The 25,177-nt window shown below is 36.5% G+C and overlaps 1 protein-coding gene across 9 annotated transcripts in view; it reads right to left on the bottom strand.

Moving 5' to 3' along the window:
• Positions 1 to 25,177, bottom strand: part of SGCE (sarcoglycan epsilon) — a 77,867-nt gene that overhangs the window by 28,869 nt on the left and 23,821 nt on the right. For 5 of the 9 annotated variants that reach the window (XM_036429387.2, XM_036429386.2, XM_036429389.2 and 2 more), the window contains exons 2-6: positions 22,313 to 22,435; positions 20,501 to 20,658; positions 16,623 to 16,695; positions 11,067 to 11,265; positions 839 to 1,001 (exon numbers count right to left, since the gene is read on the bottom strand). In XM_036429387.2, the coding sequence (XP_036285280.1) occupies positions 839 to 1,001; positions 11,067 to 11,265; positions 16,623 to 16,695; positions 20,501 to 20,658; positions 22,313 to 22,435 (716 nt within the window). The remainder of the gene's footprint in view (positions 1 to 838; positions 1,002 to 11,066; positions 11,266 to 16,622; positions 16,696 to 20,500; positions 20,659 to 22,312; positions 22,436 to 25,177) is intronic. The other 4 variants (XM_036429393.2, XM_036429392.2, XM_036429391.2 and 1 more) reach the window with 1 other exon arrangement.

The following is a 25,177-nucleotide window of genomic DNA, read 5'->3' as shown; positions in this document are numbered from 1 at the left end:
ATTTCTCTTATATTTCATTTATTCTGCTAATTTAGTGATTCTTTCACTTAAACCTCCTGAAGTCTTCTATGGTAAGATATAACACAACCTTTGTATTTATACAGTCTTACCATAAAAATTAAAAGCTTCAAAGAATATCACTGTTAAACCTTTAGAAATTAGATAATGTTCCTAAACATAAACTTTTTGCAGCATAAGCACAAGAAAAATGGCCCTGTTAGAGACCACTTTTTGTTTACTGATTCTGGTTAGAGGCTTGTACTTAAATTAAGAATGCAGCCACTCAGTCTTCCGTAGCTGTTTAGAAAGAAGGATTTGATTTTTAAGGGGGTGTGGGTAAAATTCTAACTTTCCTCACTTGGAATGTTTTTCCTTATCCCTTGAACTCCCCCTATAATGTGAGTTTCTAGGACACTGGATCATAGCACAATGTTGCTTTATTTTCAGGTCCATTCTGGACTCTGATCTCTCTTTCCAGACTGGGGTTGTGGCAGCACGGTTGAGGCCTTCTACACATGCCACACTAACTCCATAATTTATCCTGATGTAGCAACCACCTGGATGTCCAGGGTGCGCACTGAGACCACCTGCCGAGCTAATCCAGCTCAGCAACTAATCAAGGGTAGACTGAGAACAAAAGTGGAGATACTCTTTCCTAAATGGATACCACTGCCAATGAGCTTGCCAACTACTAATTTTGGTTAACAAAGTAAACCTAGGATTTGTTCCTAAAAGCAATTCAGGCTTTAGTCAAATGTTATCTTCCTGACACATCACTTCTAATTACATTTGCAAAAAATAAAAAATAAAAAAAATAAAAAAAATAATTAAAACTCACCAGCGAAATTTTGCACCAGTCAATGTAAAATTGAGAACGAAATTTTTTATCACAGGTGATTACAGGCTCCATTTCTTGACTGCATCTCAACTGGTTCTGTGGGTTTTCCACTTCCCGTAAACAAGAAGAAAACGGGACATCTGCACCAACCATGACATACACACTGCAAAAATGTGAAACTCTCAGGTTATCCTTTAAGGAAATTGAAAACACTGAAGAAAAAAAGAAGAAGAAAAAAACCAATCTACCCTGAAAGCAGGATTTACCCCTTTGAATTGAGGGATTAACTAGAGTCATCCCAAGGTAGGGACTTCATGTAGGGGTTTCCTTTCATCCTTTCCTTTTATTCAACCCATAGTTACTGAGTGCTTTGGTGCACCAGACACCCTTTCAATTCTATTTTAATTTCTTTAAAAGTTTTTTCATCCTGCTTATTTTAATTCAAAATAATTATGTTTGGTAGATAACTTATATTTAAAAACTATTCTTAAATAAATTGTTTAGAAAATAATGGAATGGCTAAAATAATAAATGATTATTGGTAATATATCTTCCCTTGAAGCATTTTAATAAGATTGCAAAATTACACCCTGGAGATAATGGAGCTTTAGGAAGTATTAGCTGTTTGCCCAAGAGTCCAGTCATCCTGTCTACTTCATAGAGCCCTGCCTGTTAGATCTCTCATTACATGATCTCTCCAAGTTTTATCTGAGAAGTTAATATAAATAAGATAAAATTACTGTTTGTTAAACACAAATTAGGCAAATAAAATTTAATTTCCTGGTGTGTATCTTGGCAATTAGGAAAAACAATTCTACTTAACTGACCAATAGGTGACTCACAATAAAAAGAGATATTAGCATTTAAATAATCTTAGGGCAGCAGGAGAAGATAGAAATATCATACAGGTCTTTCAAAAGAAAAGAGAAAAATGGAAAATTATTCTAAATTAAATATTAATTCTTTTCCTAGTGACAATATTATAGGTATTCATGAAGTAAGACCAGTAAAATTCAGCTGACTTCCTTGCAGAAATTGACAAACTGATCCTAAAATCCATACAGAAATTCAAGTGACCCAAAATAGCCACCCACAAAAGAAAAATCTTGAAAGAAAAAGTTGCAACACTCACAATTACCAATTTCAAATCAACAATTATCAAGACCATGTGGTACTAGCAAAAGGATAGACATGTAGATCAATGGAACAGAATTAAAGTCCAGAAATAAACTCTTACATTTAGTAAACTAAATTTGTCACAGGTACCATGACAATTCAATGGGGGAAGGAATGGTCTTTACAACATACGATGCTGGGACAATCGGATTTTCACATGTCAAAAAATGAAGTCGGACCCCTACCTCAGACATATAAAAAATAACTCAAGATAGGTTAAAGATGTAAATGCAGAAGCTAAAACTATTACATTCTGAAAAGAAAACAGGCATAAATTGTCATGACCTTGGATTAGGTAATGGTTTCTTAGATATGACACCAACAGTTCCAGCAATAATTGAAAAAAAAATAAACTGGACTTATCAACATTAAAAACGTTGGCTTCAAAGGATACACTTCAAGAAAATGAAAAGGAAACCCATGAAACGGGAGAAAAATTTTGCAAATCACAGATCTAGTAAAGGAACTTGCACCCCCAATACATAAAGGACTTACAACTCAAATCCAATATAATTTGATTTTACATTGGCAAAGAATCTGAATAGAAATTTCCCCAAATAAAATATACAAATGTACAATAAGAACATGAAAAGATGCTCAACATCTTTTAGCCATTAGCAAAAGAGAAACCAAAACCACGAGACACTACTTCACACCCATTCTAATAAAAAAGACAGATAATACAATAGGAAGTGCTGGTGAAGATATGAAGAAATTGAACTCTGCTAGAGTGCTGATGCTAATGTAAAACTGGTTTGGAAAATAGCCTAGCATGACTCAAAAGTTTAAATACAGAGTCACTACGCAACCGGTAATTCCACTAAGTAAAACGAAAATATGTGTCTACACAAATTTGTACATGAGTGTTTATAGAGCATTGTTCTTAACAGTCGAAAACTGAAAACAATACAAATGCTCATCAACTGAATGGATAAAAGATAGAATATAAAATAGAATATTAGCCATAAAAATGAAGTGCTGATACATGCTACATCGTAGATAAACCTTAAAAACAGTATGATAAGTTAAAAAAAAAAAAAAAAAGTAACAAATTCCATCCATTTGAAATTCCCAGAACAGGAAAAATTAGAGAGTCAGCAAGTAAGTAGTGGTTGCCTGGGGCTGGAGGGTGTGGTGGTGAGTGAGTGCTAAATGGATGTGGAAGGCGGTTGTTGGGATGATGAAAATTTTCTAAAATTGACTCTGATAATGATTGCACAACTTTAGAAATAAACTAAAACCCATTGAGTTATTTTTTTTTCTTTATTGAAAAGGGGGAAAAAATTCTTTTCAATAAAAGAAAATTTTTTCTTTTCAATAAGGACACATTATATATGTGTCCTTATTACCCCAGTTGTGTATTTTAAATAAGTGAATTGTGTGATATGTGAATTGCATCTCAATAAAGCTTTTATTTTAAAAAATTAAATTGAAGTACAGCACAAAAATTCAAAGCTATGTCAATGTAAATATGAAGTCACACCCTGAGTGGACAACTGTGCCCCAAAGTATAATTACACAAGCTCATTTGATTGTTCTTATGTGAATTGTATAGTTGGACTTAAAATTCTTTTGAAAAAACATACAACAAAAGCCACGATGCCTTTGGGAGGCAAACAGTATATACCATACAGAAACTAAAGATAAAATTAAAAATTGAGAACAAATGTCAATGTGAGAAACCATTGGTAAGATATGTAGATGATCAGTGAATCTAATTGTAGTTCATACAAGCATGGAGCAGATGGTTGAATCTCAGAGGGAAGGCAGGAGTGAGTGGGTGGGTGGGAAGAGATCAACCAAAGAACAGGTATACATATATGCATAACCCATGGACACAGACAATAGTATGGTGAAGGCCTGGGGCAGGGCTGGCCAGAAGGGGTCAATGGGGGAAAAAGGGAGGACATATGTAAGACTTTCACAGTAAAGATTTAAACACAGTTCATTTGAAACAAATTACTTTTAAGCTTCCTTATTAACTACCTAGCAAAGATCATATTTTTCCTTGATATTGTGAAATATATTTGTATATACAGAACTAAAATGATTATTTCTTATAACGGTCCTCTTTAACATGACACTGATTTGCATTCATGATTGATATTTTTTAAATTAATACACTTCAAGATAATATAAGTGGGCATAAACATATGTTTTTGGTGCTTTGAAAAGCTTATTTTTTTCTCAAATTAAAAAGCAACATAAAACATTACATAAAACTTGGGATATAAAAACAGAATTAATTAATATTATCAAGATAACTATTTTCATTTTCCAATTTACTATGCAGCATATTTTTCAAATGCATATATTTTAACCTAATTACAATTGTCTATAAAATATAATTTTGTATCTTTTTTCACTTAATGTATCATAAACGTTTTCCATATTGCATACTCTTTGTAATTATAGATGTCAGGCAACATAATTTTTAAGTGCACATGAGTTATTTGGCAATTATTTCAGAGTTGGACATGTAAGTTGCTTCCAATTTTTTGATGTTATAAATAATATTGCAAAGACTATCTCTGTGCAAACTCTTTAGTGTTACTATCTTAGAAGAGATGCCTAGAAGTGGAAACATTTTTATGACAGTTGATGCATACTGCCAACTTACTTTCATCTGCACTTGGATGGTCCATAAGTTTCACAAACTTAATATGTTCCCAACTGAGCTCATCATCACCCCACCCCACCTCCACCTGTTCCTCCTCCTCTCTTCCTCGCTCTCAGTGATTGGCATGACCAGATGCTCAAGCACCATCACCTTTGATTCCTGTCCTTCTTCCCACATATTCCATCCATCATCAGTCTCTGATATTCACCCTGAAAGAACTCACACACATGCCTGTCCACTTTGTTCCTTCCCACTGCTGTAACTCTAGTCCTAGTCACCACCACTTTCCTCAGGGAATGGAGCAACAGTCCCTTCATAATTCTCCTTTACCCAGCCTTTTTCCCTGTCCTCAGGGAACCTATTTGCAGAATAAATACATGAATGAAAAGCATCCTATCAGTTTAAAAACACAAGCAGTTGAATATTTGACAGGTGCTAAGAAAGTAAATCCTTAAAATTCTTATCGCAAGAAAAAAGGGTATAGCTATGTGTGGTGATGGATAGTAACTAAACTTATGATGGTGATTGTTTTGCTTTATATAAAGTCATTATGCTGTACACCTTAAACTTATACAACATGCAAAGTATATCTCAATAAAGCTGGGAAATAAGTTAACAAATAAAACGCATATAGACTATAAATAATATGCTCAAGAAAAGTAGATATTGAAATTGCCTTGTAGGTAAAAAAATTGTTGTGTGTGTGTGTGTGTGTGTGTGTGTGTGTGTGTGTATTGTTTCTTTTGTAGAACCAGTAAGTTTCAACATGTTGGTTTTAAAAAATAATGTTGCACAAGGCTATGTAACAATAACTCTATATTATGCATGCTAAAATTACATTTCCATAAGCTCTTGTTTTCCTTTCAGCTGGCTTTTTGATATATAGAAGTCAAAATCTTTTATGAAGATTATTTTTACCTTTATGACTTTAGCAATCTATTTCCCAACGTTCATATGTGTGTCAACATATGACATTGTCAAGTACAAGGCTCTCAAGTAGTGTTATCAAAACATGGTTCCTCATATCTGATCTCAGGAATCGGTAAACACAAGATAGAACTTGTTCCTTACGAAGGTTTTTCTTCTTCCAATTTGAGCAACTCAATTTCCCTTGAGGTAAAATGCATTTGCCGAGGCATTTACACAGACAATGTGAAGAAATGAGAAATGGGTAAAAAATGTAAGTTAAAAGTCTGCCTTTTTCAGCAATAGCCAGATAAATGGATCCAATGATTGTGCTTTTTACATAACTGTCCAAGCACTGAATGTATTTTATACTTCATTTTGTGTATATGGGAGATAAAGACAGCCCAGAGTAGAATGTGTCTACATAAATAACACATCACCAGGGCACTCCTGAGCTCTTACATGCACCTCCATTCCTTCCTCTGTCCCCTACCCACTTCTTTGTTCTGTCCATAACTGCAACCAACCAATCACCATAAAACTAAACAAATAACCTAAATCAGAATAGAAACAAAATAAAGGACACTTCAAGGGTGTAGTCCCACTGCTTGCTCAATCCTCTCCCTGGAGGAGGAATGGGTTCTCAGAAGAGGCCACAGGCACACAGGCCCAGACCTTCCTGGCTTCCTGGGGTCTCCTGTTTGCAGAGAGGAGACGCTGGGGTCTGCCCTGCTCTCTCATGGGGTAGGCTGAGCACGCCCACCCGCTAAAACGAAAACTTTAATAGCAGCCATTTGCTGCAAAGGTCCCTAATGCTTCAGGATAAAATCCACACACTTTTCCTGGTGCACAGGCCTTATGTGGCCTGGTAACTATCACTTTTGGATCCCTGTCCTCCATTTCCAAATGCACTACGCGTTCTTCTCCCTCAGGGCCCAAGCCATTCCCTCTGCCTAGAATCCCCCACTGCCTCGTTTTTTGAGCAGGCTGATTTGTGTTCACATTTTAAACTCGGGTCAGGCTCCCGTTCTCCTCCTCCATGGACCCTTTTTAGGCATCCGCCTGACGTGGGAGGAGCACTGTTCACTATGACAGCCTCATCTGTAGCATGTGCCACACTTTGGTGTGATGTTCTGACTACTGTCTGCACCCTAATGGACTGTGAACATAGACTGTAATTTTTTAAAAAAAATATTGTTGTTGTTTTTTTTAGAGTGGGAGAGAGAGAGAGTAAGGGAGAGGAATAGAGGGATAGAAACATTGGCTGCCTCCTCCATGCCTCCCACAGGGGATTGAGCCTGCAACCTGGGAATTGAACCAGTAACCACTTGGTTCCTGGGTCAACGCTCAACTCCTGAGCTACACCAGTCGGGCCATAGACTGTAATTTTAAAATCACTGTACCCCCAGACTAATATACTATTCACCCCTAAAAAATACTAAATACTAAACTATGAAAGAAAAGCATGAATGTATGTGTAGAACTTAGAAGACTAGATATGATATTAAATATCTAGTTGCATAGATTTCATTTATTTATTTTTATACTTATAAAAACAGATTCATAAGGGTCTTCATATATATATGTGTGTGTGTGTGTGTGTGTGTGTGTGTGTGTGTGTATATATATATATATATATATATATATATATATACATACACACACACACTGTAATTTTTAAAAATTCCTATCTGATATCACCATCGTTCCTTAAATGAAAGGATATCAAAGGCACATTATTTGAAAATAATGCACCCAAAATAGCAAAGGCTTGTTATTTGAGAGTAAAAGACAATCTTGTAAATTACCAAACATGGGGCCAATCCAGCAGAGCACCAGAGACTGGCCCAGGCTCGTGACCTTGCATCAGAGCGGTATTTGGCAGCCACTGACTTACATTTTCTCCCTGAGGCCTTGGTAGGGGGGAAAGCAAACCATTAATCACAGGGAGCACTCCGCGAGAGAATCAACCAGGATTCTCGATTGCTGATTGGGGCTAGCTCCACACGCTTTGGGAACCAGAGGAAACAGTGGTATGTTTGACAATCTCTTATAAAAAGTGAGCGTATTCTTTAATCCTCACACCCCATCATTCCCTTCCTGGCCACCATTTACACCACACCACTCACCCCAGGTTGGCAGCTATGCCATGCCTAGAATGAAATATGAACCTGCTGCTCTCTCCACGAGCTTTATCCCAGGCTAAATGCATCCACAGAGTACTCAGCCTCTGGCTCCACCTCAGGGGCAAAAGTGGGACCAAGACCACACACTGGGAGAGAGCCCAGTTGCCCTGGGGTTGCAGGTCTGGCGAGTGAGAGGGAATCTTTCCAGGAGGCTCCAGTGTTCCTTTGCAGGAGCTTACTCACTCTGACGTATGTATCTTTGTATTATAATTGTTTCCTGGTAGATGGAGGAGAAGTCTGAAGGCTGTCAGTGAGTTCTGCGGGGATGAAAAATACACCTCAAGAAGAGGAGCCAAAATCAGTTTGGCTCAGTGGATAGAGCATCGGCCTGTGGACTGAAAGGTCCCAGGTTCAATTCCTGTCAAGGGCATGTACCTTGGTTGTGGCACATCCCCAGTAAGGGTAGTGCAAGAGATAGCTGATCAATGATTCTCTCTCATCAATGTTTCTAACTCTCTATCCCTCTCTTCCTCTCTGTAAAAAAAAAAAAAAAAAAAAAAAAATCAATGAAATATATATTTGTTAAAAAGATGAAGAAAGAGGAGCTGGGGTTCTGGGGAATGGACTCTTGATGATTGACATTTAATGGTGCTTGGGCTCTGCAGGGACTGGCTGTGAGCTCACTCTGAGGCTCTACCGTGTGAGTTTCTCTTCCTCATTGACCATATAGAGCAAATACGGAAACACCTGCAATTAGTGGATTATGGCTGCCATGAGAAATAGAAAAAACATTTCAAGAATGTTGTTAAAAAAAAAAAATATCAGAGACTGAGGCTTATGCTAATTACATATCTTTAGGTACTTCATGAGTACTTCTGAAATGTATGAATATATTTTTAAACAAAATTTTAGAAAAAGAAGGGATTTTTTCCTTGCTTTCTCTGACCTATCTCTTGATCTTTTCACTATTTCATTTTAAAAAGGGATTTGAAGCCCATGTTCAAAATTTTTCTATTTTCAAAAAAAGTGCAGAGGCAAAAGTTTATTCAATGAATTGGTAATTATGATATACACCATTAAGAAAAGAAATGAAGGCACAAGAGATGAGTTAAGCATTGGATTTATTTCTAAATTTAATGCAACGAGGGTTAAAAAAAAAAAAAATCGTTACTACAACATGAGGTAACAACTGAAGAAAATATGCAAAATCATTCCCAGAGACAAGTTTTCTTCTGGAATTAAACTCATGGAGGATTTTAATTAATTAGCGCTTGTAGAGGGATACTGTAGTGATAGAGTTGGCTTTGGGTATAATTTATAGAAACACTATTTTGAAAGACTTTTTGAATACTTTGTAAAGGTTATGGCTTAACATTAAATTAAAACTCGTGGAAAGCATTTCAAGTTGGGAAGGGATCTGAGACAAGGTCCAAATAAATGTCATGGGACTGACTCTCTCAATGTCTGATAGCACATGCCACCCTCTAGCAGGTGTTGGGGGTCAGTCAGCTAATGACTGAATTCTCTAACAAGTACTTGAGGGACAAAAATTCCGTTCTTAATTTAGAGTCACATGCTCAGCCCCAGCCCCAGACTCAAAGATTCAGAATCCCTAAGAGGAGTGAGAGGTCGGAACCTAGCTGTATTTTTATTAAAGTGCCTACTGACAAGTCTCAGGCTAGCCATGGCTGGGAAGCACTGTTTTAGTTCGGAGTTTGGTTTAGAGAGTTACTTAGTTCAATTTAGTTTAGTTTCCAAAAGTGCCTCAACTACTGAGGGGAGAAGGGCTGCACCCAGAAGAGAGTACCCCTATGGGAACCTCTCCCAATGCCTGGCTCTCCTGGGGTGCCCTCCAGCATCTCTGCTCGCTGTGTGGACAATCAGCACAGAACACGTGGCTTTAACAAATGTTGAAAAGATTCCCCATCTGGAGAAGGCGTTCTGGGGAGATAATCTCTGTGCATTTCTTTCTCTTTATTTCTTTAAATATATTTTATTGATTTTTTTTACAGAGAGGAAGGAAGAGGGAGGAATTAGGGATAGAAAGTTAGAAACATTGATGAGAGTAAAACATCAATCAGCTGCCTCCTGCACACCCGCTACGGGCCATGTGCCAGAAACCAAGGCACATGCCCTTGACCAGAATCAAACCTGGGACCTCACAGTCCACAGGCTGACGCTCTACCCACTGAGCCAAACCGGTAAGGGCTATTCATTTATCTTTCCACGATTCTCTCTTAATTACTTAGAGAATCATGTTGTAAACATGTGAATTCTAGAATTATGTTTTCACATTAAAAAACTGCCCAACAAACAAGAGCTAAAGCAGCACTTCTAAGTGTGCTTGGCTGGCTTCAGGACACAGTGCTGTCACACAGCAGGTACGGTTTCATTCTGAAATGGGTAAGTTGGATTTGACAGCTCACTGCTTAGCCCTTACCCCGCTTATGCCTGCTCCCTCATACATTAGTTACGTCTACTTGTGATATTTATTCTCCCTTATTTCCAACAACGTCCTCCTTGTTAGCTGCCCTTAAATTTAATTCTGATTAATCCAGGCATTCTAGGTAGTTCCAGATATCATTTGTGTAGAAATGTCATCAGGAATATGAATGAAGGAGTTGGAAAGAGAATATGCTACCCAAAATATAACTCATTCCATATCTATTTATAGGATCTGCCTCAACCTACAGATTAAAAATTAAAGATCAAAGTCTAGTTGACACTGACTTTTCCATTTGCCCAGCTATAAGAGTGTTTCTGAACCTCTACGAGGGGCTGAGTCATACTCTATAAGACTAGAGAACAGATAAATCGCTTTCAGAAGCACTGTTTCACTTCACCATCGTGACAAACTCGAGGGAGCGTAAACTCCCCATTGGAGCAAATGAGGAGGTTGAGGCACAGAGGAAGGCAGCATTTCGCCAACATCATCCAGCTTGTGAATGGCCAAGCCCGGCTTTAGGAATGGGCCTCAGATCCGCTTCGGCCAGTCACTGACACATGGTGGAAAGAATGTTAAAGGCAAAGAAATAGTTTCCTAGAATAAAGTCCGCATGTCCTTCTGCAGCTGATAACTGGGGCATCGATATCCTTTGAAATCACGGGGGTCCTAAATAATCAGTTTCTCTACGGAAGGTACAAAAGACTTCACGCTGTAATTTATGATTGCTGATCCTGATCTGCAATTAGATGCCACGGGACCTGGCACATCAGCTATAAAGAACAATTAACGTAACCTCTTTATCAATACAGAAAATTGCTAGTATTTTCGTATCTTTACAATACCACATCTTATTTTTTAAAAATGCAGTAGACTGTCTTCCATCTGTAATAACTATGATAAGATCACCCTATTTTAAAACTCACGTGCGAGGAGACAAGATAAAGGTCTACTCACCCCTCCTTCATGTCGTTGATAGGGAGCGGAACCCTGCCGCCCCTGTCCAGAGCCGACGTGATGTTGATGGCATTCAGACGCTCCGGCTGCCACACATTTTTCACTGCCCCCAGGAAGTCTCCGAGGACCTCGCTGGCCAGCATTTCTTCCACGTTCATATTTTTAATGAAGAACTCTGCTTGATATGGTAACGGGAAATCTAGTTTTGGCAGAAAGGGGTATGCATAGTTTCAGTGAAGTGGTCTTTGGAGAGGGAAACAAAAGAACCATTCTACACTTGTTTATTTCTGTCACAGTGCTGCCTTTGGAAAATGATATTAATCCTGACTTTAAAGGCTTTCTGTGTAACAGGGATGTATATCTAAAAATATGTATATATAACATATAGGTGACACAGATTTTTATCTACCATGCATTCAAATTCAAGGGCACAAAAGGACAATTAATAATGATAGGATTTAGTGAAAAGGAATGAAAAAAAGGCCAAATCAACTTCCAACTAGCCAACGACCTGCTGGCCTCCTCCCTTGCATCACGCAGGCAGAAGGGGCACTTCCAAAACACAACATGGGTAGGGATATTTTGTATTAATAGTGTTTTAAAATTAACAGATCATTTTCAAATATATCATCTCCTTTAATCATTACAACCCTAAGCAGTGCTGTTCCCATTTGAACAGAGGAAGAAGTTGAGATACAAAGCAACATTCTTTCCCAGTAGAGAGAACATCATGAACTATCAGTACTTGATTGTGGCTCGCTGGTATATGATTTGAAATAACACGTTTTTAATGTGCGGTATAGTCAAGCATTGCTTAACCACAGGAATATGCTCAGAGAGATGCATTGTGCAAACATCCCAGAGCGCCCTTCACGGCCCTGGGTGGCACAGCCTGCTGCTACACACCTAGGCCGAATGGCATAGCCATTGCTCCTAGACTACAAGCTTGTACAGCAAGTCGCTGCACTAGACACCGCAGGCAATTGTAACACAATGGAAAGTATCTGTATGTCAAAACGTCCAGTAAAAATATAGATATATTGTACCTGGAACTATAATAGTATAAAATAAGATTTGATGTAAAGCAAAATTGACAAAAAAATTTAAAAATATGGTATAAAAGATAAAAACTGTTGAACCTGTATAGGGCCCTTACCATGAAGGGACCTCACAGGACTGGAAGTTGCTCTGGGTGGGTCATTGGGTGAGGGGTGAGTGAAGGTGAAGGCCTAGGTCCGTGGTCGGCAAACTGCGGCTCATAAGCCACATGCGGCTCTTTGGCCCCTTCAGTGTGGCTCTTCCACAAAATACCACAGCCGGGGCGAGCCTATTTTGAAGTGGCGTTAGAAGTTTAAATTTTTAAAAATTGGCTCTCAAAAGAAATTTCAATCGTTGTACTGTTGATATTTGGCTCTGTTGACTAATGAATTTGCCAACCACTGGCCTAGGACATTACTGTCCACCACTGTAGTCTTTATAACAACTGTACACTCAGGCTACCCTCAATTTATTTAAAACAAGAGCTTAGCATTGTGCTACCTTGTCACAATGGCTACAGTATCACCAGATGATAAGAATTTTTCAGCTCCATTATAATCTTATGGGGCCAGCTCCTCTCTGCAGTCCAAAATGTGGTTATGTGATGTATGACTGTATTTTGGAGCATGCTAAAATATTATTTTCTACTAAAATAAATATTGATTATATTTTCAATAAAAATTCTTAAATTATAACAATATTACTATTTTGATCACTCCATAATTACATATTCTAGAAAAATTACATTTTAAAGTTCTCATTAAATTCCCTAGCTCATACACATTTAGTTTTCCTCTTCCCTAATAGCTCATCAATATTTCTCTCCAAAGATTTCAAAATTAATATTTTAAAACAATTGAATGTCCAATTTCATACTCTCAATAAAGGGTAAATATAATTTATTTCATTTTATCAAATTTATTGTGAATTATAAATCATCATTCCCCTTATTCTAATTGTTATGTTAAGATAAAAAGTGGCTTTCTTTTTGTTTAATAATATTTCTGTAATAATAAAAGCTCCTTTTCTTAATACTTACAAACTAATGGATTGAGGTGAATCGTCACATTTATTACTCACAATCAGAGGGTGATTAGGTCTTTGTGGTGTTCTCCATTCTTTCAGAAGGGGAATCTGATCCTTGAGGTCCAAAAATGTACCATCATTTGAATTTATATAATTTTTATCTAAGCTAAGGGAGACTGTATACCAAGTGCTTCTCTTTAGCAATTACTATAATAATATAAACTTTAGCAATCACTTTAATAATATAAATAGGTTGGTTATCTGAATTCTTCCCTTAAAAAGAAAAGTCAAAATGTTTCTGGACTATACACAGATTAATCTATACTTGTATACACCTTCTGACTTATTTCATTAAAACTCATATATATAAAGTTTTCCATACTTACTTAATAATAAAATAAAAAATAAAAACTACACAATAAACAACTGAAATCATGATGACCTCATTTCTTATGAAGCCGCTTGCATATGCAAGGGTATGAATGCCTGTGGTGATGTCAGGGTAGGCCATTCTGGTTTTAAAGTTTTCTTTTTATATATATATATTTTTATTGATTTTGTACAGAGAGGAAGGGAGAGAGATAGAGAGTTAGAAACATCGATGAGAGAGAGTCATCGATCAGCCGCCTCTTGCACACCCCTCACCGGGGACATGCCCGCAACCAAGGTACATGCCCTTGACCGGAATCGAACCCGGGACCCTTCAGTCCCCAAGCCGACGCTCTATCCATTGAGCCAAACCGGTCTCAGCTCAAAAGAGTTTTCTAAAGTGTGGCATCTCTTCCTAAAGACTGAGTTTTTCAAGGCCCTAATCACAGAAGATTCTTTACTCATTTCTGACTCTGTCATTTATTCTGCTTATGGTTTTATTAGATTTGCTTGATGTACAGGCCATCTGCAATCTTCTAAAAGGTGATATATATATATATATATATATGTATATATATATATATATACACATACATACACACACACACACATATATATATATATGGCCTCTTTTATATAGATAAGTTTCCTGTTTTATATAGAAACATTTACAGTTTCTTATAGATAAACAGTAGCTTAATCATACTACATTCTTCCCCATACCAAGAAATGCTTGTGCAGAAATATGCCATGAAGAACTGTTTCTTGGCAATGAATGGCATTTTTAAATAATGCCAAGTAACATTTCTGAGTCTGTCAGAAGTCTATCCTCTACTAACTTCATTCAGTGTTTTTCCACCCACTGTTCAAAACTTGTTTCTTATGTATGACCCATGTTACTTTTTGGAGAACTGTTTCTTGGCTTTTCCTAATCCATGTGACCCCACTTGGTCGTTCCTTTATGAGACCGGGTGCCGCCACACCCCTCAGAGGCTCCAGGCTGCGCAGCTGCCTGCTGTCTACCCGGCCAAGTGTGGCTGCCAGCACTCCCAGAGATGAGTCACTCGAGCTTTCTAACTTTGGGAAAATCCCAGGCCTGCTATATTTGGACATCAGAGAGGCCAAGGGAGCAGTAGGCCAACAGATTGGTGGCAAGCCTCTGAGGTACTGAACCCAATTTGGAGAGTCACTCTGCGTGCTCTCCTTGAGCTCCAGGCTGTGTGCGTCTACAGGACTCATTTCCCATTAGGCCTCACCAAGCAAGAGACAGCTGGGCAAGGAGTCAGACTAAGCATGATTATTCTGATAGGCAACTCTGACTTCTTTCCCCAACTTTATCTGGAAGAAATGGCATGTGTGGAGGTCGGGCTCAAATATGCACATCCATGAACCCATATAGATGCCATCTATACCAGCAAGGACAAACACATGCCACTTGGTCCCCTGGTTTTCATACTCTGTGGCCCCAGAATTCTCTGTAAAAAGCAGTAAATAAAAACTCCATCGGAAGTAAAAACCCCAAACCCCTCTACTCTTTCTCATCAACACACTTCAACATGCCTATTTTTAATTCTACAGTTGTGTAGAGGTTTTCCAATAGTGTCTGCTTGGACATGGCTCCCCACACATCTATGGCACCTATGAGGAAAGCGTAATCCATAGGACGGAGAGGAGACCTGAGAGAGAAGAGGTTCCAACTACAGACCAATAGGGACTCCCATATCTGACAAAGGGCTTTGAGCCACTCTGAGAGCCTCATGGTGAGGTTAGTGGCCCAAGCCCATGTAGCTAACTGTACTGTTGAAGTCCTTAGGAAAAGAAAACTTTGCAATTATTCTGTTCATGAAGGGCATTTTAATTCTACAGGGACCGATTAGACTGGATGCAAGCATCCGAATAAAACTGGAGTCAAGTACAAGTCTCGCTGATCCCAATGTCAATACCTACCAAAGCCCTCGAGAAGTGAAAAAGTGGACAGGGAATTTTCTGTCTAAGCCTACAGAACCAGCATTGGGACTTGTTTTGCATAGATAAAAGTCACTCAAAATTTTAAACCAGCAGATTTGTTGTCTGAAACTGATATTGCTAAAACCCCTGGGGGGGGGGGGGGATCATGTAAAAGGGTTCAAAGTCTTCAAGCAATTTCCTCAACTTTGGATCGCATTATCAAATCTTCAGAAATTGTTCTCTTTTATATAGTATAAAAGCAACTTTTAACCTCGCCTTTGCTGGTTATCACACAATCCAAATTAGTAGGTTCTGATGCAGTTTTTTTTTGTGTGTGGGGGGGGGTTTGCTCGTTTGTTTTTAATTATACTGATAAACAGAAAAATTCCCCTTCCCAGGGTACACACAGTTTTTCCTGCTTTCAGGAGGGAAAATGTCCGTTCTCCTCCTGTTACCCTCATTCATAAATGATATCGGGTATAGAGGGGAGTCTCCCATAACATACATTTTAACCGCCAACTTTTTAGTGGTATGTATTTTTCCCAATCAAGTGCCAAATTAGGGTCAGAGTATTTGAAAGCGTAATTCTTGGAGTAGGTATTCCCTTGGTCTTTCCAAATCCTTGGGAATCACTTACAATTTGAGCATATGTAACTCTAAATTGCTGATGGACTCTGGCAATTACTGATCCATGATTAGCTATTAGGAAGGAGTGTGTGACCCAAATTACAGTTTACTTCTGTCCATCAGTAACTTCTTAACTTCACGAAAAAAAAACAACAAAAAAAAAAACACTACTATAAATTTTAAAGAAAAATAATGAAATTAACTAATAATTACTGTTAGTGCACTCTGTGCTCAGTGCTGTGAGAAGCACATTTCATGCCTAATTCATGGAATCTGTATACCAGACTGAAAAGAGCAATTTTATTCTTAGTTTTATTTTACCGATGATGAAACCGAGGCCTGGAGAAATAAGTGGCATCCTAACACATCATGATATTTATAACAAATTAAATATTGCCTAGTTTTCTTTTCTACATTTTACTATTTCATTAGTTATTTTAGATATCGGTACTTAAAAATCCTTAACATTATTTTTACACAGACATAAGACATAATAAAATACTTCTTGTAAACAAGGAAGTAATCAGCAACATATTTTTTCATACCTACCTTCTGCTGACATTATATTAATTATCAGATTATGCCTTGCAGTCTCAAAGGTACGCCTATTGTAGGCAGTTATCTATCAGAAAATGAAAATCATATTAAAAAAGTGAAATGTTATTTGGAAAATAAAATTCATTAAGGACAAAATGAAAACATGCCGCCCTTCTTTCCATTTTCATGATTTGTTTATATACTTACAAAATATTCCTTCTCTATGCAATAAGAACTCAGAGCTTTTAGCAATATTATGGGAAGAGAAATCATTAGTCAGGTCTATTTAACATGCTGAAATGAGTTAAAATCAGTGTCTCTTTCACGGAAGACCGTTAAGTGCTCATCACAGTGCAGAGGTACCATTAGTAAATGGGTTAACCATTATGAATTACTTACCAGTGCCATTGTAAAATTTCAAAAGCACCAAAAACAACTTTTATTTTTGTATTTTTAAATGAAACTTAAGGATTTGTACTGGAAAGGACACATTAAAGCAAGCACATCTCTGTGTTGTTTGCACACCAACCAGAAAAAAAAAAAAAATGTCATGAATAACCCTTGGGATATCGTATCTCCACTTCCGACGAGAGTAAAGCAGTAAGGGTCATGGTCTATCAAGCTTATGGCTCATGCTCAAAAACACAGATCAATCCCTTTGTACAGTCAAATATTAGTAAACATTTGCAGAGCCAATGACCTCACATCAAAGTCAACTCAGAAACAGCCACTGCAAACAACAAACAAAGCGAAGGCCAAAATCACGATAATACTTCAAAAATCAAGGAATAATTAACTTTAAAACAGATAGGAAATCATTCAGATAGGTCTGCAGTACCTCAAAACCCCCCAAAACTAATAGATTGTGCAAAGTCTTAGCATCCCGGCACCAGCCTTCTGGCAGTGATATCAGCTGTGGTTGACACTGAGAATAAAAAGTAGAACAAACTGACTCATAAAAGAAATATCTTGCTCATTTAAAAATGGATACCAAAGAACTTACATGCATATATGCATAACCCATGATCAGAGACAATTGTGTAGTGAAGGCCTGGGGAGGGGGTTGGAGTGGGATGGAGAGGCTCAATGGAGGGGAAAAGGGGACATATGTAATACTTTCAACAATAAAGATAAATTAAAAAAATAAAAACAAATATCAAAGGTTTTCATAGCATCATAAAGCTTTAAATAAAATAAATTACACTCAGATATATTTAAGAATACAGTAAAAATCAAAATTTTGGAGTAACTCCAAACCTTTAATAATATTTAAAAGTATATATTTTGAAAACCAGACTATTATTCAAAGGTAAAAGAACTCTCCCAGACAATCTTTCTGATTTCTGTTGAATTAAATAACTTCCTAACTATATTTTTTGGACACATGATTAATTAGATTAACAATGAAAAAAAGCCTAGTTATTAAAATAAACTAGGAACTCTGTTCAAAAAGAAGCAAATGAAAAAATGTAATAAAGATTTCATTTGGGAATTTTCATGCTTTTAAAAGTTCACCCTGCAAAAAACTTAATCAAATTCTTACTGAGAAAAAAAGCATCAGTCTTCTAATATTTGTTTTAATATCTCAAAGCTAAAGCTCAGAAAGAAATATTAGACATTTGCAAATGAGTGGCAATATTTTTATGGGTAGCCTTTCCATAATTATCACAAATCTCAATATTGTAAATTTCATGAACTGTAATGTTATTGTTTTTTAAAAAAATTACAGCTACTACAGGGAGTGAAAAACATTTCACGAATTAGGAGGAATAACTTTATTATCTGAATTTATATATAATGTTTAACTTTAACAGTCATAATAGAATACAGTCCTCCTATTATTTCTAATGAGATATATTAATACTGTAATGACCTCAATCAAATTTTACTGAGGTATATGTGTGTACATGCTTTTGTGATGTGAGACAGATGTGATTGTTAATGTCTTCAATATTTTAATGCACTTTCTTCTAAGATTGCCTTCCTTCTATTTTGTGAAGTGAATTCCTATTTACCTTCTTACAACTCTTCATCAAACAGCACCTTTTTATTATCACAGTTTTGTCATGTTGGCTAAGTATGTGTTTCCACTTCAGTGCGCCAACTCCTGGACTCACCTGTTATTCATCCTTCTATCACCAGCACCTATCATAATGTTCATTACATGGTAGAGGTTCACAAAATGTCTGCATAATGACTGTATTTTGGTGAACATGAAATTTGGAATTAAAATAAGAAGCAGATAAGTTTGCACTTATTTTCTTAAGTATAATTCATATTATAGTAACCTATTTCTTTTAAATGTTTTAATTTTTTCCACTAATTTGGACTGCCCCTTTTTTATATAAAAGTTGAAAGAAAAAAAAAAACTGTGAAATGACAACACACCAAAGGAACAGGATTAAGAACCCCCAAACCACATGTGTATAGGCAAACAATTTTTGACAAAGGATCCAAAAATGTGCCGTGAAGAAAATAAAGCCTTTTCAACAAATGGTCCTGGAAAAATTGGAAAGCCAGATGCAAAAGAATGAAACTGGACTTTAATTTGTCACCATGTACAAAAATTATTTGAAATGGAGCAAAGACCTAAATACGAGATCTGAAACAGTAAATTACATTGAAGAAACATAGGTACTAAACTTATGGACCTTGGTCTTAGAGAAGATTTTATTAATTTGATCCAAAGACAAGGGAAGTAAAAGCAAAAATAAATGAATGGGACTCTATCAAATTAAAATGCTTGTGCACAGCAAAAAAAAAAAAAAAAAAAAAAAAAAAACACCAACAAAACAAAAAGACAATCAACCTAATGGGAGAAGATAGTTGAACACAACAGCTCTGACAAGGGGATTAATAACCAAAATATATAACAAACTCATATAATTCAACACCAAACACACCCTCCCACTTAAAAATGAGCAAAGGATTTAGACAGACACTTCTTCCAAAAAGATATACAAATGGCCAATGGATATATGAAAAGATGTTCAGCTTCACTAGCTATTAGAGAAATGCAAATCAAAACTTTAATATGTACCACCTCACACTTATTAGAATGGCTATTATCAACAAGACAAGTAATAAATGTTGAAGAGGTTGAAAAGAAAAAGGAACTCTCATTCACTGTTGGTGGGAATGTAAACTGGTATAGCTACTGTGAAAAATAGTATGGAGGTTCCTAAAAAATAATAATAATAATAAAATTAAATTAAAATAAAAAGAGAGTTGTCATATGATCAAGCAATCTCTCTTTTCTGCTTCCACCCCCGAAATTTGAAAACATTTATTCAAAAATATATATGTGCTCCTTTGATCAATGCAGCATTATTCACCGTGCCCAAGACATGGAAACAACCAGAATGTCCTTCGATAGACGATTGAATCAAGAAGATGTAGTACATATATACTAGTTCAATGAAATACTACTGAGTCATAAGAAAAGATGAAATATTGCCATTTGCAACAACATGGATGGATCCTGAAAATGTTATGCTTAGCAAAATAAGTCAGTCAAAAAAAGTATATGTGGGATATACAACTGAAACTCATAGACACAGACAACAGTATGGTGGTTACCAGAGGGAAGAGGTGTTGGGGGCCAAATATATGGTGGGTACACAATGCAATATAGCGATCCTATATCACAGAAATGTACACTTGAAACCAATCTAATCTTATTAACTAATGCCACCCCAATAAATTTAATTTAAAAGACTGCAAGTTCTCAGAAAGGACTGGTACATTTCCAAATGCTATCTACATTGTTTCCATGCATAAAATGCTAAAAACCATTGCCATGTAATTTTAATTCCAAAATTTGAAACTCAGATTACAAAAAACAAACAAACAAAAAAAAAAAAACAATTTTGCTCATTCTAAGAAATTACCTCAATGATTGTTGGTTTCCCCACATTTTCAGCTGTTGGAGACCCATACAGGACTCCATCACTATACGGTGTCCTTTGGATATATCGAAGCCATCCAGGTCGGTCTGGATAACCCATTAAATTTGTGTTAAATGTTATGGGATCATTACTAATCTCTCCTAGATAAGAAACACAGAATTAAAATACAAGTCAGTTATTTTCACACATGTTGTTTTGGTAGTTTCAATCAAAATATTTCTGTCTTAAAAAAATTTTTTTTTTTTTTTACATTTGTAACAAACTAAATACACACACATAAAACCAAATCCATCTGGGAATTCAGATTAGGGCCTCATGTAAAGAAAAAATCCTTTTGGTTGTTAAGTTTGCCTAGAAATCTAATGTAACAAAGAAAGCAGATTCATTCAACTTCAGAGGAATTTTTCTTTTTTTTTTTCTTCTTTTGGTCACCGAGGAGTGGGAAAGCTTTACCAATAAGACAACTGTCTTTCAGAAAAATCTCCCAATCGTGTGGAGATATTCATTTTCTTGTGAAGCCTTCATTTCATAAAACTCTGGACACTATCAAAGTAATCTTAAGGAATATCTCAAAGTTATAAAAATACCATTAAAACAAAAATGATGTAATTTTAAAACAATGGAGGATGAGTTGAAAAAAAGTGTTACAAATCCAAAGGAATTGTAATAATGACAACATTTGTTAATGATAAATAATAATAATGGCATCATTTATTAGCAGGTACCTGGCCCTGGCACTGTGCCTAGATTTTTACAGGCACAACAGTATCTCATCTGATTTTGAAACATACCTATAAAAGCAGTACTATCATTAGCCCTTATCTTGCTGATGAAATGTATAATTTTCCATGTTACGTAACTGCTCTGTGGTCATGTTATGTGGTAAAACTAGAATCTAATCTTGGCTGGCTCCAGAAACTATGCTTTTAACTACATGTTTTCTTCTCAAATATTAGAGTTTGCTCAAAAGGTTTAGTTAAGTAGTTTTGCAAACACAGAATACCACATTTAAAAAAATTTTTAAAGAACTGATAAAAAAAAGACTACCTTTTATTCTAGAATGTTGTTGATAACATGGTGAACTATATTTTATGAGTGTTTTTTGGTATGCTATTTATCATATAGTCTACAAAAGTAATGTTTACATTAGTTGTAATGCTCTAATTTTTAGGAAATTCATTTTTATTTGTTACTTAAGAATTATAATAATTTAATATATTGTTTTTGCCAGTCCTTCTATGTCTTTATTGATTTCATAACATTTGTCACACAAACGTAATCCAATAGTGAATTAAATAAGACTTTTCAATTGGTGTTACTTTAAGGGAAAAATTAAACTTCATTATGTTATTATCAAGTTATATAAAATTATTTCATATTATAAAAGCTTTTTTGAGAACTTTCTTAATACTATATATCATGCTCTTCTATACATATGTATAGATCCCTAAAAATCAATGTACTATATAAGATTCAAAGTTGTAATATGAAAGTCATAATTATAAAACTATAATTATTTCTATGAAAATATAGGTACATCATTTGTCAGAAGCACAAAGCTCAAGACTGGGAAGCCAAAAATATGCTTTCTTCAAAATAAAAAATGAATTATTTCCTTCTGCAATTAAATTTATAATCTTATGATGGAAAATAGCCTAGAATGACCAATTTATCATGCACCCAAACCATTTCAAATGTTAACAATATTTTATCATCTGTCACCTAGATTATACACAATGAACAAAAAGAAAAATTTAGTAAATCAATCACTTTTTTCCCCCATCAAGGACATACCAGGTTTGGGGTAAGGTGGAAATTCTCCCTTAAAAGACTCTCTCTCCAAAACATGAACAAAGAGGACACCAGCAGATGGGTACACATCGCGATCAGAGTGCACCTTCGAGAAGATGGTGTACACTGAAAACGGAGAGGGGAGAAAGGAGATTGACAGTGAGATCTGCTCTTGACAATTCACTTGTCCTGCAAGGAAGGGAAAACTGAAGCAACATGCAACATATTGTTAAGAAGTTTGTTTTAAAAGGAAGTGATTTTAGAACAAAACATCAAACAACTCTTCCAACTTGGCATGTTTAGAGACTTTTAAAATACCATGTAAACAAAGTTAGGCACATTTTAATGTTTTAAATTGTTATTAAACAATGAAAACATAACATCTTTTGGGTGATTTCATTGAAATTATTACCAGCAAAATTCATCATAAGAATTGACCAACTACATAACTGTTACATTTTTTTTCAAAGCAAAATATAAAGTGTAATTTTTAAATGGTCAGAATCTATGTTGTATTAATTGTTTGCTAGACAAAGCACATCAGAGTGTATAATACCATCGATCTATGTAAGGCAACTTTCATATATACTGATTAAAAAATACATTGATACTTTTTTCTATGCATGTTATTTCTAATATCTCTCCTAGAAATGATTTATTTCATTTTACCTGATCTTGACATTTAATAACTCACGCAATATAAATCTACATCCTAAATAAGCTATATCAATTACATAATAAAATTCAGTGCCAATAATTGCTTTAAGTGAAATGGGGTAGATTTCATGATTCACTGGTTACTTAAGATATATGATGGGAGTACATTAAAATGGCCAAATTGGGTTGATTAGTTTTCCACCTATTGTTTTTCCTCTGATATCAGCATCTCCACCAACACATTACTGCCATTACCCTTGTCACCTCTACAATCTCTTTTGGTTTTCTATCTTCCTGCCTGGCTAGTGGCTGCAATTTTTAAACAGATAAACTCTATCAGGCCAGTTCTTTCTCTTACTCACTGATGGATTTGTAAATGGAGTAATTAACCTTAAGAACCCCAATGCTGCTTACTTCAGGCTCACAACTAACTAAAAGCCCTGGATAGCGAGATCGCTGACAGTAAATTTTTCAGCGTAAAAACAGGAACTCCCACAAAAATGTTTCTTTATCTGTGAAAACTTGTCCCTGCAGTCCTGTGGGTGGCTGCCAAAAATGTAAAACTACACTAAACTATGTGGCTTGTAGCATCACGTAGACTCATAGCTTTACTACTAAACACACAACTTCAAAGGCCAAGTAACAGAGGGAAGGAAGCTGCAGGTTGGGTGCAAGCTAGGTCTTCGGGGAGATTCGTCCCTTCCTGCCTTGTTTTGTGCTGAGTATTCACAAGTAGCCTTCCCAGGGCCTCCAGAATGGCCAGCTTCTCCCCAAGAACAACTTACTCACCAGTGGGCATGGTCCCATTCTCAAAAACGTTAGTGTAAGAATCACAGAACTGTGAGGATAAGAATTTGAGCTTTTTCAGCCGATGAATCCCACAACACCCCTGGGAGACAAGGGGCCGTGGAGAATGCAACGATGAATGAAACCCAGGCTCTGCCTTCCAGGAGTTCACTACCTGGTTCGGGAGACCAGTGCCCAGCTAACTCGGTCTGATCCCAGAGGAGCAGGCTGCTCTGGCGATACCTGGGAGCATGATGAGCAGCCACAGAGGCTAAAAAGACTTGGAAAAGATTTCTGGGAAATGTAGGATTCAATATGGCTTTTAGAGGACTAGCAAGATTCTGAAACTCAGAGATGGGGAATTCAGACATGGCAGCATCACACACACATACACGCTACAATTGTGAGGTTCCGTGGGGTTCGGTTAAGGAAGGGAATTAAACCGGGGATGCTAGATCTTGGAGTATATTTAAGGTAGGGGGCGAAAAACTGGGAGACAAATGATGGAGAGTTGTGAACTACTGCTGAGCAGCTATTTCATTCTATGTGTAAAAGGGAGTTTATATCCAAAGCACAGAAATGTTTTGAATAATCTAAAGGAATCTCTTCAGAACGTATCTAATTTATTCTCTCTGGAGATTAAAAACACCTTGAAGTTCAGCTCTGAATTTTATTTACCTTCATTATTTTCTTGGCACCCAGAAGGTGTCGGGCATATTTAAATAACGTTACCAGTGCCTAGTGAACAGATGAATATATTCTAATACAAAACACTGTAGAGGTAAACACAGGTCTCATGTTTATGGATTCCATATACATAATATTCCATTTACATTTCAATTGTGTCACAAATTCTCATGGGCGTGTAGCAGTTTATATATTACCCTCCTCCATTTACATGACTAATTACTAACAGTTTCCTGTAGTTTTGGCTGTCCTAAGGTGGCAAAAGCAAGCTTACAAGCAAAAGGGAGGGTTCTTAAGTAATACTGAAACGATTCTATTTCCTATATAGCTCTTGGCAGGTTCTGAAGTGGGTCCACGAAAGGGTACCTGCTCCAGCATCACGCCTCAGTTCAAGGACAAGGATAGACCATGTACCTCAGCCTGTTTCCATGACAGGCATTTCTGCCATCTCCAGAGCCAGGCTACCATCGAGCATGGGCCTCCTGGGCTTCAAGATGACAAGGGCTTTTCTTTATTCATGTGTGCGCTAATGCAATCTGCTCAACGGCTTGCTGGTCAGTTACCTTGGCAACTCTGCAGTAAAGCCTCTTCACGTTAAATATATAGTCCGTCACTGACTTGGAGAAAAAAAACACAACACATATACAGATGTGTGACACTTTCATCACTCAGAAATGGAAAATGATTAAGCCGGTGTGTTTTGCTTGTGAACGTAAGACTTGCTTTCTGCAGCAACAG

This window comes from Pipistrellus kuhlii, unplaced genomic scaffold, assembly GCF_014108245.1.
Source record: "Pipistrellus kuhlii isolate mPipKuh1 unplaced genomic scaffold, mPipKuh1.p scaffold_m20_p_10, whole genome shotgun sequence".
Classification (NCBI taxonomy): Eukaryota; Metazoa; Chordata; class Mammalia; order Chiroptera; family Vespertilionidae; genus Pipistrellus; species Pipistrellus kuhlii.
This window is presented reverse-complemented; position numbering and strand designations above follow the sequence as displayed.